The following is a 17,228-nucleotide window of genomic DNA, read 5'->3' on the forward strand; positions in this document are numbered from 1 at the left end:
TATCAAAGCAAATGCATGAAATGAGCCCTGAAGTCTTAAAGTCTTTGACGCAGGCCTGGTCCTGTGGATGAACCATGCTTTCTTTAAGGGAAGGGCTGAATTCACTCAGAAATCCTACCATGGTCTAGTGTGATATTTCAGCATAGTAATTCTTCGTGAGATAATTTTTATAAAGATGGATTGCGTTAAAAATGATTGGTTGGTTGATATTTATTTAGTTTGCCACAATAGAATGAAGTATCTAGACTGGTCATAATTTAGGCAATGACTGTAGGGGTATAATGAGCCATATACAGTCATGTTATTACTTTTCACTGTATTAGTTTATGTAATGCATTCTGGTCATGACAATGTCAAAGTCAAAGAAACTGAAATGATCTACCTTAAGAGTACAAAACATCAAGAAAACCAGATTTCTCCATGACATACACTGACCAGGTGAATCCAGGTGAACACTATGATCCCTTACTGATGATGTCACTTGTTAAATCCACCTCAATCAGTGTAGATGATGAGACTGTTATTTGTAAGCCTTGAGACAACTGAGACATGGATTGTGTACAGTATGTGTGCCATTCAGACGGTGGGAGTTGGGGGTGCAACAATATTAGGAAGGTGTTCCTAATGTTTGTTATACTCAGTGTACATGGGGAAAGACTGTTAGTAGTAATGTATAAATGAACAAATTAATAATAATAATAAGAGGAATTTCTGTCTTGAAAGCAAAAAGTTTATTCATGTTTGAAATTACACAACTACCACAAGGAAGACTTTTCAGTCCAGGGTGTAGTCTGGTTAGAAAGAAACACTAAACATTTGTAATACATTAGAATCACTGCCACAAATCATTTGTCATGACTTTTCTGTTTCAGAATCACATACAATACAAAAAAGACAAAGAAAGTTTGAACCCCGTCAAACAGAGCTTGAAATGTACAGTTCAGAATACTGAAACCTCTATGCATTAGTTGTTATGTTTTTTTGCGTGAATTAGTAACAAGATGAGAAACATTCAAAATGTTCTTCAGTATTTACAACAGTTTTACTGTTTGGTGATAATGTATGACCAACATTCTCCCAACCCTCCCTCAAAATCCACCAACCAACAATTTTGCACCTCTCCCTCTTATTTTTATGTTACTGAATTTTTTCACTATTCTTAGTATTAATATTATTGTTAACATCATCAATGTTCTTGTTTTTGTTTTTTACAGTTGCAACAAAGCAACTTTGTTTTCTTAAAATATTAAAATATACATTAGATTACATGAACAAAAACAAAGAGTTAATTACAAGATATAATCAAAACAACTAAATAAAAATGTTAAATAAAAAGTCAAAAACTATGGTGGTGATATTGTTTAGAGGTAGTAAGTGAGCACTCTAAGCTATAGAAATGTTGAAAATCTATTGGTTTCCATGATTTTGAATGAGGTAATAAAGCTGTGTATTGATTTCGTGGGATGTATAAATACTCTTAAGCTATATTATATACAACATATTTTGTGTGACTGGTATCTTGTCAAATGCCAAAAGGAAGTGCTATAACTGGTTGGATTTACGGTTAGACCCATGACTATGTCAACCCATAGCAAAAACAAAAACATATTTAAATATCACATGACTTTCATGCTTTTCTATGTTTGACAATCACCCCAGTCTTTTTATGCTTTTGTTGTTGATAACTGTCAAATATGTTGCAAGTTTGTAAAATACCGAGTTATCCCATTAGCATTGTCAATGAACTTCTACTGTCAATTACTTCTAACGCATTTCAAACTGGTGGTTGTAAAGCAAAACTAATATTGAAAGTAACTCTCCCAAGCTGCCATAGAGTTAACAATGGGAGCGTTATTTAGTTGCTGTACAACATTACAGACAAACATCACTCCTGGCATTCAGTGATAGAACCGCTACGTTGTTAGTCAATATACGGAAAGATACCAAGAAACAAGGAAATATATACAGTACCAGTCAAAAGTTTGGACACAACACAACTGATTGGCTCAAACGCATTAAGAAGGAAATAAATTCCACAAATCAAGGTACACCTGTTAATCGAAATGTATTCCAGGTGACTACCTCATGAAGCTGGTTGAGAGAATGCCAAGAGTGGGTAAAGCTGTCATCAAGGCAAAGGCTGGCTACTTTGAAGAATCTCAAATTTAAAATATATATTTGTTTAACTCTTTTTTGTTACTACATGATTCCATATGTGTTATTTCATAGTTTTCATGTCTTCACTATTATTCTACAATGTAGAAAATAGTAAAAAGGAAGAAAAGCCCTGGAATGAGTGGGTGTGTCCAAACATTTGACTCATACTGTATTTATATTGCATTTCAAAACCAAAACGTTTTAGAATACCTATGACAACACATAATGTCATACACTCAGCACTGGGAATAATTTCAGCTTGGGAAAGATAATTTCTTAAATCAATTGTCAATTGAAATGAATGTTGCACAATAAAGAGCTGGGTCTTGTTTGATTTGTACACTACGTGCTTACCCCTTCAAATGACAAACATAACTATAGCAATGGTGAATTATAATCATGAGACTGATGAACTTTGAGTGACAACTTCACTGAACTACCAAGAAAACATCAGGTGTCCACATTGTAGAAAGTCATTGCGAGGGGAGTTGAGGACTCTGGTAGATGCAGCAGACAATTAGTTCTGAAAAAAAAGTTTTGTTTATCCTCTCTGGTTGGTCAGTCAGTGAAAGTTCAAGCTTTACAGCTTGGGGATCAGATGCATCGATAACAGAGATCAATTTGAGGTATCAGAGTGCACACTTCCAGGTCCTTCTGTTGGGGAGATTACAGCAGATGGAGTAGTTGTATCGTGCCATCCCCCATTAGCCTAGGAAGGAAGCAGAAGAGAAGGGGTCACAATTAAATACTTAGTAATATAATATCTCACTACAAATGAAGAAGTCCATGTTAACAACCTAATGCAGTTGTAAGGAGCCTCTATTTGTAATCAAGACCAGTTATTATTCCCCAAGACATTTTAATGTGAGGGAGAATAAGATATCTTTGTACAATAAAATATATTTAGTAGAATACAGATAACCAAAACATAAGGTATAATAGTCATTCTCATTGTGTACACAGTATGTGTGTGTACGTATTCTCATTTACTAATTAATTCATAAAAAATAGGTGTCACCTTTAGGGCTGAACGATATGGCTTAAAAATTATAGCTACATTTTTACACACTTGGGCGATTCACGATATATATGAGCAATTTTCTAAATAAGCTCTGTTGTACAATTAAATGTCAATACACTGCATTTTAAACAGTCAGCAATAAACGAATGAATTCAGGGCTTGTGAAATGACACCTACAATAGACTAAATATAAGCATTGCAAAAACCAAAAGCGACAGTAATAATTGTATTATTTCATCAAAATAGTTTAACCTGGGATTTTTTGGGGCAATAATCAGTGATCTGGCTTTCAAGTCTGTTTATGAAAATGCACTTGTATTATTCGTGTTACATATATTTTCATTTGAATTATTTTAAACACAGTTTGGAATTCCTCGTAAGCAAACATTTCACGGTAAAGTCAACACCAGTTGTATCCGGTGCTTGTGACATACAATTTAATTTGATTTTGATTTGACTAACTTCTTGCAGCAGGCATGATAGAAAATGAACACAGGTCTCATAAACAATCAGTCAAGCACAAGCCTACATTTCAGTGAGTAGACAGATAATCTTGATATTTAAAGTTGAGCAAAATTGTATCTATTTGCTAGTTAACAAGTTTGAACAGTTGAATTGTTGTTAGCATGCTAGCCTGTCCACTTTGTTCAAATGTTGAAATCAAGTGGCCTACCTTATTTCTCAGAATGAGAACGAGTTGCCAATTCTTTATATAATTGTGTTTTATGTCAATTGGATATCTATAAAACACAAACTAGACAGCTAGTATAACTGCTGCTAGCAGGACAAACTGAGCATACATTTTCCACAATCATGTTAATTGATACTCGTGTTTTAGTAGCATCTGCTCTGCTCACAATTTGAGGAGTTGAGACACAAAGTGTATCTTTAAAAAGGTTAACTTTTCTATTACAGTAAAATGTCTCAATGTGTTTCTGTGTCCATATTCTGTTGGACCAAATCTCAAATGCAAATGGCGAGTTGAAACCGCTTGTCAGAGAGGAAGAAGTGCTCTCTCATCTTTGTTGTTGTGAGTGGCAGGGGGAGTGGCTTGGTGTGTGTGTAAACAGAGAGGAAGAGGCGAAGCAAGAGGTTTCACTCTCACTAAAATCTGTCCAAAATAAGCCCAATGCGTTTCTATGTGCTTATTTTGGACGTAAGCTTGTCACCTGCCTTCCCGCCTTTGGCACAACAACTCCCATTGTTAGGGTGGAAACATGAGCATCTCGTCATTAGATACAGATCTCAGATGTAAATTGGAAGGTGCACACAGCACAGAGGAGCAAAAGACACAAGACCAAAAATACATTATGAGAACAAGTGGACATAAATGTTCATAAAAATAATTTAAAAAAAATGATTATTGCCATACAGGTATTTGGAATATTGCGCAAAAAGATGCATTAGAATTCATTGACTTAATCTCCCATCCATAGTCTCCTTTGATATAGTATAACTGCCAAGCAAATGGGCATTCTCTGCGTTATATTAGGATTAGCAATGAGACTCATTGAAACAAATTGGCCTTATGTCTCAGCCAATGGGGGCGAACTCTGAAATCAATGTCCAATCAGATTTCAGCAGCTTGTCGCTACATATTCTTCTGTCAGTCAGGAAGAGGGAAGGCCGGTGCTGGGTGAGGTTGAAGTGAGTGGAAGTGACAGGGCAGACCATTTCCAAGAGAGCCAGTCTGAGCCAGCCTTACTTGGCTTGGCTCGCGGCAGGGACTAGCCTTTGCTGGATCACCTCCGTCACGTCAACAAAACAAAAGGTTAGCGTATGCTCATTTACCTATGATGCACTTCATTATCAAAACAATTTGTCTGCATTACCGTAAACTGGGAGCTCTAGTACTCATGTGGCTCATTGGTGGAATTAGTATTTTGATGATTTAGATCGCCTGGAATAGGTCAATAAATAGCTATAGCTGGTCTGTGTTGTCACAATGTCAGTACTACATTGAAATAAGAGTATTGCTGGATGAGAAGGCCTCTCCATCTCATTAAATTAATTATTCAAAGCATGTTTTTTTGTTGCCTGGATATTTTTCCTATTTTTGCAGGTGCCCTTGTTGTCATTAATGTTGGATTTCAGAGCATATTCTCATGTGGTGATTAAGTGAGCTCTGGCTTAAACAGTGAAGGAAAGTGAGAACCTTGTGGGAGAGTGTGAAACACTTCAGTTGAGCCTGCTAGAGGTTGACACTTCTTCTAAAGGCCTGCAGGCTAAAGGGTGCTCAACAAAACCAAAATGACAGCAAGCTGTGTCTGAGAACACTAATGAAGGCCTGTGTTATAGTTTAGCAGGAGAGTGCTTGCTTACATTGTAAACACCACAAAAAACAGTGTGCTCCTTTAATGTTCTTCCAAATACAGTTGAAGTCGGAAGTTTACATACACCTTAGCCAAATACATTTAAACTCAGTTTTTCACAATTCCTGACATTTAATCCTAGTAAACATGCCCTGTTTTAGGTCAGTTAGGATCACCACTTCATTTTAAGAATGTGAAATAATAGCAGAGAGAATGATTCATTTCAGCTTTTAATTCTTTCATCATATTCCCAGTGGGTCAGAAGTTTACATACACTCAATTAGTATTTGGTAGCATTGTCCTTTAAATTGTTAACTTTAACTTGGGTCAAACGTTTCGGGTAGCCTTCCATAAGCTTCCCACAATAAGTTGGGTGACTTTTGGCCCTTTCCTCCAGACAGAGCTGGTGTAAATGAGTCAGGTTTGTAGGCCTCCTTGCTCGCACAAGCTTTTTCAGTTCTGCCCACACATTTTCTATGGGATTGAAGTCAGGGCTTTCTGATGGCCACTCCAATACCTTGACTACGTTGTCCTTAAGCCATTTTGCAACAACTTTGGAAGTATGCTTGGGGTCATTGTTCGTTTGGAAGAACCATTTGCAACCAAGCTTTAACTTCCTGACTGATGTCTTGAGATGTTGCTTCAATATATCCACATCATTTTCCCCCCTCATGATGCCATCTATTTTGTGAAGTGCACCAGTCCCTCCTGCAGCAAAGCACCTCCACAACATGATGCTGCCACCCCCGTGCCTCACGCTTGGGATGGTGTTCTTCGGCTTGCAAGCCTCCCCCTTTTCCCTCCAAACATAACGATGGTCATTATGGCCAAACAGTTCTATTTTTGTTTCATCAGACCAAAGGACATTTCTCCAAAAAGTACGATCTTTGTCCCCATGTGCAGTTGCAAACCGTAGTCTGGCTTTTTTATACATTTTTTAAATTTAAATTTAAATTTTCCAAGCTGTTTAAAGGCACAGTCAACTTAGTGTATGTAAACTTCTGACCCACTGGAATTGTGATGCAGTGAATTATAAGTGAAATAATCTGTCTGTAAACAATTCTTGGAAAAATGACTTGTGCCATGCACAAAGTAGATGTCCTAACCTACTTGCCAAAACTATAGTTTGTTAACAAGAAATTTGTGGAGTGGTTGAAAAACGAGTTTTAATGACTCCAACGTAAGTGTATGTAAACTTCTGACTTCAACTGCATGTATCCAACTTTTATACAATGAATTGGGACTGGAGTGATTGTCAAGTTTGAAGAAAAAATTATCATCGAAACGGTTGACCAAGGTTCATAATGTCGAAAGTATTCGGTTTATCTCTTTGTATTACTGAAAATGTATTTTATATAATTTTATATGATTATGATTATTATATGATTATTTTAGACTGTACATATAAACTCATTATATTCAAATGCCTCTCAATAACAATAGCTGTCATGATGGGAAGCTGAAGATAACTGAGCCTTCACTGTACCAACCATGGCAACATAAAGACAACAAATGGTAATATTTTCTCTCTGATATTGCTAAGGGAAATATGTCAGTAGCCATTTCTCATCCTCCCTCTGCTTCTCTCTTTTCTTGCTCTCTCTCTCATCAAATAAATTAATCTTTACTCTGATGGCTTCAGATTATGCACTGTATTACAAAAAAGCACCATATCAGGCCTCATCAAGGAAGATGGAATTCACGTCTGTAAAAGGCTGCAGGCGATCTCACTTTCATATTTTATCATCATGATAAGGATATGGCAATGTCTCTGAAGCATTTCAAAAAAGCTAAACCAAACATAGATAAACAACTAAAAGCCTACTCATTTCATGTTGGTTTCAGTCACATAAGGTATTACAAGATGTTTATAAAAGCAAAAACAGGGGGATTTTATTCCACCTGCACTATGATCTATGTGTACTTTATTAAACTATGCTTTTATCCTCCTGCAATGAAAATGTACCAACATACCTACAATCTCTGATCTCCTGTGTCACATGTTCGCTTCATCCTTTAAGAAGCTCAATCATTTGCTATGGCAGTGCTGAATGGAGTTTCTCACTTCCCTGGCTCACTGAGCTCAGATTAGCCATCTATTCTTACTATGTTCCTGACAGCCTAGATTTCCATAAAACCTTTTCTAGTAACATTCAAAACTTTGTTCTGAGAAAAGGAAATGTATAACGGGTCAAGAAAGAAAATAAATGAGTGCAATTCATTTGCCTAAGCTTTTACTTTTATCACACAGTTGGAAGCAAGTCAAGGTGAACTGTATCCGAGCTTACTACTAACATACTGTGACCAATGTTTGCAGTAGAATGGATCCAGTTTGGACAAGGTCTGCTCAAGGTATAACCACTGTCTCCAGAATGGTACCTACAGAAAGAGGAAGCAGAGACACTTACATCCAAGCCGTGTGGACTGTACATAGTGTTCCCCCCTAGAGCTTCACTGTATCCTGCCGTCTGACTGATAACATGGCGCAGGGTATCCACCTGATGGGAGAGAGAGGGTGGGCATGGCTGTCAACTCACTATGGCATGGGGTTTTACATTAACACACATGCTCAATGCCATGTTTCAAAACATACAAATCTTACTCCATGTGGGAAGGGACTATGAGACACAGACAACACGTTAACCAGACTAATCTCTCCATGATGTTATGATTGGTGTGTGCACTTTATGAAACCATGGCAGCTGGAAGATGGGTTGGTGGTGCTGTTGTTGGGAGGGGGGGGGGCACCCTCAGCACCCCTACTTCCTGCGACTATGTCCAAAACCATTCATCTCTAGTTCTGATGGGGGCATCTGACATGTTTATGGATATGTTTCTCTTTGCCAGAAGATACTGACCCTACCGTTACACTTGTTTACACTGAGCTGCATTGGGGTCGGAACACAATCATGGTTACATTAAGACACCAGGGAGCCGGCGCAAGATACTGGTCGGAAAACGTACCTCAATGCAGGGATGGGATATGCCACTGTACTCCAAATTTGATTTTTATCCATACTGATACACCGACAAGAATGAAATGCTTCTACTTTTCGGGGAAAACTGCCCTTTTCATCCTCAATGTTGGCTAGCATTTTGGAATGGCAGTGTCAGCCAATCAGCTCCTTTGTTGTTCAACGTCACATGCCATTCAATAATGGCTGATGTGGCTAATGCTAGCTAGAATGAGAACAAAAAGGGCAGGTTTCTGGGAAAACTGGTAGTATTCCAATCTTCTATATGGAGCAGTGTGGATAAAGGTAACATTTTTAGTACAGTGGGATATCCCATCCCTGCATTGAGGTACGTTTTCCGACCAGTATCTCACGACGGCTCCATGGTGTCTTTATGTAACCATGATTGTGTTCCGACCCCAATGCAGCTCAGTGTAAACAAGTGTAACGGTAGGGTCAGTATCTTCTGGCAATGTTTCTCTATGTCTGTCTCTGAACCTGAAGAAATAACATAATGGATGACAACAACAGCAACAAAATGCAACACAACCAAAATGAGACAAAGACAGGAAAGAATACAAGACAGGACTGTAGGGAGAATACAATACAATAGAACCCAACACCAACCCATGAGCTCAAGTCAAAGCCAAATGCATTCACAAAATGGGACTCTTCAATCTAGTCAGTTACAGAGATTAAATAAATACATTTTCTGGAGCATTTTAGAAATAATTGTTGATAGCAATGGGGTGGGATATTTTTAGGTAAGCCAGAATATTCCATCCAAAGCGAATTACAGTCAGTAAACACTTTCAATGTTCTGAAAATAGACAATGGAGCCCACATTGTCACTTTTACAGTAGAAACTGTGACACGGGGAATCTGAGCTGGCCCAATGTGGGAAGCATGTCTTAGTTACTGTACTTCAAGACTGCACTGTGGACGGCTCAGCACACAGGCAAAACCGGGACGGCTCTGTGCATTTGCACATAAGACCTGTCCCTGTTTGTGGCTCCTACCTGTGACTGCACATTGGCTCCGACTTGTGCCCCTTGGTAAGAATCCCCATTCAGAGACTGCATGCTCAAGAACATGTCCCCAGAGTTTGGGAGGTTAAAAGAACCTGAAGAACCTGGAAAGGGAAGATGTAAGTAGCTGAATAACTATATAGAGGGCTACGAGGAAAGAGTACATACTAACTAAACACACACACACAAGCACACAGAGAGACACAAACACACTCTACTGTACATACACAACACCCACTACTACACTCAGTTACTAGATTCCCAAAAAGCAAGCAACTACAAAAGGAAGGGAAGCAAGGAAACACATGATAAAGGAGAGGATAGTGGTCATGTCATAATTCTGAGGAGGGTATTCAGATTGTCCACAAAAAAAGGAGGCAAAACAAATTGAATAAAAATCACATGAAACAAACAGTGATCCAACATGTGGCTGATCGCTTTAAGCTCCCAATTTTTTCCACATCCCTAACTTCCTATCTACTGTTAGTGGGGAAATATCATATACCAATGACAAGGACAATAAGAAGCTTATGAAAAGAGCAGTACCAGTAAACATGTTGGTTAAAAGAGTGTTTTTGCTCTCTGCAGAGTCCAGCTGAAATTCTTCATCTTTCATCTGGAATCCTGGGTGCAAGAAAAAGGGGACCACTTCAAATAGCTATCGCTTACCAGATCACATCCCCTTGTCAGGTCAGCCAAGTCCAAAATCACAGTCATTCTCCTGGACTATACATTGTGTTGGATGTCTTTGTACTGTCATTTGTGAGTCCCATTATTCATTAACAATTGTGTGCATTGCTGTTGTTATTTCACATTGGTGTAACCTATACAGTCTACTCTAACTGCTCCCAGCTATTATTTTCAATCTCTCTTAGAATAAAATGCACTACCATACAGTGGAGCTACAGTTTGACAAATTAGAGGGGGGGCTGAGGAAAAGTCAAGGGAAAACAAAACCTCAGTGACATCATTTTGAATTGTCTTTTTGTCAGATACACATCTGTTCTCGGGTTCACAAACCAAGAATGCACTCTTTATGCATGAGTTTTCTTGTCTTATTTGGCATCGACTGTATCAAAGACAGGAGACTCTGTGATCCCAAGGCTGGGAGCAGTGCCTGTCACTCCTGCCTGTGTGAATGGTGCGTGAGTGGGGGTTGAGCATGGGGGGCTGGGGTCTGAGGGCTGGGGGTGGATGGCAGAGTTAGGGCCTGCACAGGGGTGCCTACCGGAGTTGGGTGTGGTAGGGGAGTTGGTCTGGCTGTTCTGCACTGCGGCGGCCACTGCATGCGCTGCTGTTACTGCAGTCTTAGCAGCGTACAGGTTAGCTTCTTCCTGGAACTTGCCTATGTTCTTCTTGTACCGGATTCTCTTGTTGCCGAACCAGTTGGATACCTGGGGGAGAGAGCAGAGGGAGAGCCGAGGTGTCAGACGTCAAGCAGCCAAGGCACTGTGCACTGAGCAGTGTGATTGTTTCAAGATGTCACGTTTGGGTCCATCAAGTACTCAATTCCCAGCCCCTGCAGTAATGTCCACTGGGTATGCAGGCTAATTAAGCAATAATCAGGAATCACTTGTGCGTTATCATAGAAAGGAGCATGACATGCTCTCTGTTTGTCTCTTGACAAAACCAACACACAAGGGGCTGCTTCTCTCCCACAACACACACTGAACATTTCTCAGATTGTATTACATTGCCAGGCCTAAGGAAATAAGTTCTGACATGTTATGTGTAGAGTTGTTTGCTACTGCACTGGTGGTAGAAGTTGCTTAACAGATACACAGATGAATATTAATGAAGAGGATTTCTTAGTCCACCAGTGCAGAGCATCAAACCCATGTCTGGCCACTGCACATTCAGTCAGCCAGGCTGCATAATACAGGACGCAGGCATTGTGGTGCTATGGTGAGGTCAACGAGTTACAGTGAGGCCTACAACACAACGTTCATGAGGAACTTTTGTGTCCATATGAAATACAATCTCAGGGCAAAATGTTTGCTGTGTCTCTATTCATTGAAACTCTATCATCACAGTTTAGCTATCACTTTAACAACAATACATGCTAACATTAAAATCTGTAAAAAGTGTAGCTTCTATAATTAAAAAGTGCAGTTCCTATATTACTATTTCTAAATGCTTATATTTGTATTATATCATTATGACTAATTCTACAGTATTACAGCACAGTGGCAGAAATAAATCGTTCCAACCTCATGGTAGAAAAAAATAAAATAAATGAATAAACGTTCCAGGTTGTGAGGGCTGGCTCTGCAATAAGAGTGGAATAATAAAGAGATTAGGGTTGTGTTTTAATAGGCCTATAAATTAGAGTGGCTTGTCGCCGTGCTATGGCTCCCCTCAGCTCCTGCAGCCTTCTGCCGGACCAGCCAAAGAGCATCTGCCCCTAATGAAGCTTTATTTCATTTCCACCCCTGCGCTTACATTTTAATATCTCCAGCAACCCGCCAATGCTGCAGCATGCGCAAACCAACTTGCATGACATCAGATCGTTTCTATCCTGCATGTCTCTGTGCTTCTAAATCTTTAATATCTAGGCAATTAAAATGAATGACCATTCAGGCGAAGCCACTGTTGGCAGGGTTTCCTTGACATCAATTGTTTAATGTGTTTACCTAGAGGTTAAACTAACAAGCAAGGTTTAATTGGAAGCAATGAAAGCCCTAGCCATCATCCTTTTTACTTAACCTGCTTACAGTGGCTGTTAAGGGCAGTGAGGATGCAGGCAGTCTCAACCTTTGAGCCAGATCACAGCACTGCAGAGCATAAAAACCCCTCTCTGAGTGGTATCATTATTGGGATATTACTGTGAATATATATATATATATATATATATATATATATATATATGTGTGTGTGTATATATATATATATATATATATATATACACACAGTAATATCCCAATAATGATACCACTCAGAGAGGGGTTTTTATGCACTTTTATGCATTTATATATATATGGTTTTATTTATATATATATATATATATATATATATATTACTGTATATATTTAACAGGAAATAAAAACACATTACCATGCTTTGAGAAATCACTTTAAGACAAATACAATGGCATTGTTATATTTTAGAAAATGTAGAACTATAATGCCTTTAATATCAGTAATGATTCTGCGGTACAGTACTTGGGCTAACGTTTAAGAGAGCTAAAACAAAGCATAGGTAAAAAGAAGCCTCCAGACAGCTCTCTAAAGCCTCTGGCCTGTTTCATCTAATAGTAACGACTGAGTTGAGCTGCCTGTCTGTCTGCCTATGTGTGTGTGTGTGTGCTGCTGGGTAATGGCTGTAGCAACCTTTAATCGATTCTTTATGAAATCACATGGAGGACCGAGGCCGTACCTGTCTGCTTCAATGGCATCTATGGGCCTCACAGCGCATCATAAAGAAGTCACTTATCAGCAGCGCTGTTTTAACACAAGGGCCACAACATAATGAAAACTACCTAGCCACACCACAGCCAGACACTTTTATGAATCCCATCTACATGGCATTATAGTGCATAATAAACACAATGATAATGACAATGAGCTTGGATTAGCAATATATGAGAGGCCTTTGAAAAATGGTTATAATGGTAATCACCATGGTGACTATCACTGGTTTTGGTTTTGCTATAGTTCTACTGGGGCTGTAGTTCTACTGGGGCTATAGTTCTACTGGGGCTGTAGTTCTACTGGGGCTATAGTTCTACTGGGGCTGTAGTTCTACTGGGGCTATAGTTCTACTGGGGCTATAGTTCTACTGGGGCTGTAGTTCTACTGGGGCTATAGTTCTACTGGGGCTGTAGTTCTACTGGGGCTATATTTCTACTGGGGCTGTAGTTCTACTGGGGCTGTAGTTCTACTGGGGCTGTAGTTCTACTGGGGCTATAGTTCTACTGGGGTTATAGTTCTACTGGGGTTATAGTTCTACTGGGGCTGTAGTTCTACTGGGGCTGTAGTTCTACTGGGGCTGTAGTTCTACTGGGGCTATAGTTCTACTGGAGTTATAGTTCTACTGGGGTTATAGTTCTACTGGGACTATAGTTCTACTGGGGTTATAGTTCTACTGGGACTATAGTTCTACTGGGACTATAGTTCTACTGGGACTATAGTTCTACTGGGACTATAGTTCTACTGGGGTTATAGTTCTACTGCTGCTATAGTTCTACTGGGGTTATAGTTCTACTGGGACTATAGTTCTACTGGGACTATAGTTCTACTGGGACTATAGTTCTACTGGAGTTATAGTTCTACTGGGACTATAGTTCTACTGGGACTATAGTTCTACTGGGGTTATAGTTCTACTGGGGCTGTAGTTCTACTGGGACTATAGTTCTACTGGAAAAAAAAGTTCTCAAATATATTTGCTTCTGATTATTGATATAAATAATGAACTCTCCAGTATTCAACATTGTGTTACATGAATGCTTGAAATATAAAAGTATTACAATCAATTCAAAAACAGAATTGCTTTTGACAGATCATGGGGAAATTCTATTATATTCTATTGAAATCAGTTTGTGAAGACCTGGTCAGTGTTATTCTATTATTCAGGACAAGTTGTTATGACTGTGTTTAACCACTGTACGGTGTTGTTAGATTGCACAGCCTCAGCAGTGTTAGCATCCTCTACCCTGGGTATTAAGGGACCACTTCCCCTGGTCACACACATTTTTCTCCTGCCCACTCAACTCTGGCTTTGGTGATTCACAGTTGAGCTAAACATTGTGTAAATGCAGGCACCGTACGGTAGGGACCACAACCCAATCCACAGAACTAATTCCCTTTTATCTTGTGACAGACTGTGCATTCAATTGACTTCCCTGTGTAGTGGGAGCCAAGTTGAAAGACTGAATTACCTGACCTCAGCAGCTGCATCAAAAGGAGCGATTGTATAATGGTCATGCAGACTCCTTGCAAGAACACGACACCAGGGTTTGTTCTCAGTGACCCAGTAGAGGGGGCATGTAACAGTAGTTAATAATTCACTAACATTTCTACCCCACTCCGGGTCAATACACTGCTCTTGTCATTGAAAGGGAATAGATGATCTTTCCAAGATCTCAATACCACTGGATTCATAAGGTCTTCTTCGGGAGACTCTTTAACGAAACCTAAAACATGGGTCTTAATTACACAGACGAAGGTGGTTTCAGTGGCCATCATGCTGCTAATATTATCAATAATAGAACAGAGAACATGAATACTTAACACCTTAACCCAAGGCATCCCTCGCCTAAATATATAATGACCTGAAATATTGATAAGTGTGAAGACTGTGAGCTCTGAAATTGGTAAACACAGATTGTGGTGCTGAATCGGCCCTGTGTTCTGAGCTTTCTCTCTCTCTTTTGTTCGTTTAGAGGGCTGCCTGTCCCTGTCTGTGCCCTGGGAGCAGAGTGCCCCCTCACAGCAGCATTGTCTGGAGATTATATCAATTATGGCCCCTGACACATCCATAAACACTGACAGAAACCACTGTCCAATCCCACACCTTTATTGTCACACATGCATACTGACAGAGTGAAATAATAGAGTAAGACTGCATCCTGAATTTAGAGGGCCATTGCTTCATGAACTGAGGTAATATCTTGAACAACAGAATTACAGATGTAGGATCTTAACTTTAACACTATTTTGGTGCTGAGGATTTTCCTGCAGATCAGGACATGCAAACTTGTCGAGTATTCAAGGTTTTAAAATGCGTCTAAAGTTTGTAATATCCACTTTAAAATGTCAGATTTGATTTTCCCTAAGGAAAGATTTATCAACCACTACAAAAAATGTCCATGAATTATAATACAAATAATAATTCACATTTCCTGTTGATGCAGGATTATTTTCCTGCTGTAGCAAACTGGCTCAAATTATACTGAACAAAAATACAAATGGAACACGTACTGTCAAGATGCATCTGTATAATGATCACTCTGTTTAATCAGCTTCTTGATATGCTACACCTGTCAGGTAGATTATCTGGACAAAGTAGAAAGGCTCACTAACAGGGATGTAAACACATTTGAGCACAACATTTTTGAGCAATAACCTTTTTGTGAGTATGGAACATTTCTGGGATCTATTATTTCAGCTCATGAAACATGGGACCAACACGTTGCATGTTGCATTTATAGTTTTGTTCAGTATATGCTCATGCAATGAAACACACACTCAGTTCCCTCTAGTCAAAGAACAATATTGGCATTGTGTAATGTCCACCTAAACCTACTTAGTCAATCCATAAATCAAAGCAGTAGATTCCACCTAGACATCTGTGATAACCATCAGACTGATATCAAATGCTTATTGATTCACATATTTATACTACAGTCACTGTAGTATATATGAAAGAAAGTTCTATAAGGAAGTATACAAAGGTACTGTAATACTGTACATAATGCCTTCCTTAGTGAACAAACCTCACCATTGATTTTGAGAGTATCTGGAAATACCCAAACACGCCATTACTGCCCATTCTCTGGAGTAACTCTTCTGACTTCACCAGGCTCTCCTATGCATGGGTAAGACAACAAACTCAGAGAGGACTTGACATAGTCTAACTTACTAAGACTGAGCCAAAGCACTACAAAGTAGTCAATAGGAGTGGCTGCAGTGGACTAGGGTTGTCAAGGAGAACCCTGCTAATGGGGCTTGAGATGAGTTCAAGTGAATTCTTAAAAGGCCTCTTATTTCTGGACTGATTTGTCCTCCTGGGAACTCCTACAGTGCCCTGTTAAGTCAAGCACTCAGAACAGAGAACTGTTCCACTTGTGAGGGTCAATGCCCACTCCTTCAACTAACATGAACCACACTGGCAGAAAGCAGAACATTAGACACACGCTGCATGTTCTAAAACCAAGAAGGACATAACTAGCAGACGATCTACAACTAACAAAAAATGCATACTGTGTAGAAAACAAATGATTTGTGTTATATAAATAACAAAAAAGTAAAATTATATGACATGAGACATCAAAACCAACATATAATGTGGTGGTATGGTTGTTGTCTTTAAATGGTATTTAGCAATCATAAAGAATGATCAAAAGTGCGCTGAAAATACAATGAAAATGTTGTATGATACCTAGTCTTGGCATATGATTTGCTCACGCAATATTGTGTGATATTCAACAGCAAAATAACACACATTCTATGTATCACAGTTGAACTTGCTTGGTGCCAAACTTACAGTAAAGCTGTAAGCATGGTACGCCTACATTAAAATAGCATCAGACTGATTTTGAATGCCAGGATATCAGTCCATTTGTGTGAGGAAGGGGATCTGTGTACAGTGGTAGACTGTGAAGGTGCACATACAGAAACCAAGAAAATATACAAAAGAATGAAAACAACAACAGTGGATCAGGAGAAGTCATGACATACCTGTGATACTGTGATGGTGCTTCCCACCCCCTGAAGGCAAAAAAGAATGGGCTTTTACAGTATCTGACTCTGCATGACTACACTCAATATACCCCTCCACACCCCCTCCCCACAGACAAGAGAGAACATTGCAAATCAGTGTTTATTGTATAGGTAATTCTCAAATTGGAACAACCATGGATTAACATCTGAACTAGAATACACAAATCTAAATTATCCAAAGTTTAACAATAGTAGCAGAACAGAGTGAAGGAGGAGAACAATGCTGAATTGGTTTGGGTGTGGGGGTTGGGTGTGAGAGATTATATTGCCTTCAGGTTAACCCATCTATTAGATAAAAGGTCAAGTGGGAAAGTCAC

General features: G+C 39.1%; 1 protein-coding gene across 3 annotated transcripts in view; it reads right to left on the minus strand.

Moving 5' to 3' along the window:
* Positions 1-1,361: 1,361 nt before the first annotated feature.
* LOC139412000 (pre-B-cell leukemia transcription factor 3) overlaps positions 1,362-17,228 on the minus strand; it is an 85,292-nt gene continuing 69,425 nt past the window's right edge. The window contains exons 6-10 of one of the 3 annotated variants that reach the window (XM_071158776.1): positions 16,870-16,899; positions 10,701-10,866; positions 10,019-10,096; positions 7,899-7,988; positions 1,362-2,866 (exon numbers count right to left, since the gene is read on the minus strand). In XM_071158776.1, the coding sequence (XP_071014877.1) occupies positions 7,942-7,988; positions 10,019-10,096; positions 10,701-10,866; positions 16,870-16,899 (321 nt within the window). In that variant the 3' untranslated portion in view covers positions 1,362-2,866; positions 7,899-7,941. The remainder of the gene's footprint in view (positions 2,867-7,898; positions 7,989-10,018; positions 10,097-10,700; positions 10,867-16,869; positions 16,900-17,228) is intronic. The other 2 variants (XM_071158777.1, XM_071158778.1) reach the window with 2 other exon arrangements.

Source organism: Oncorhynchus clarkii, chromosome 6, assembly GCF_045791955.1.
Source record: "Oncorhynchus clarkii lewisi isolate Uvic-CL-2024 chromosome 6, UVic_Ocla_1.0, whole genome shotgun sequence".
Taxonomy (NCBI): domain Eukaryota; kingdom Metazoa; phylum Chordata; class Actinopteri; order Salmoniformes; family Salmonidae; genus Oncorhynchus; species Oncorhynchus clarkii.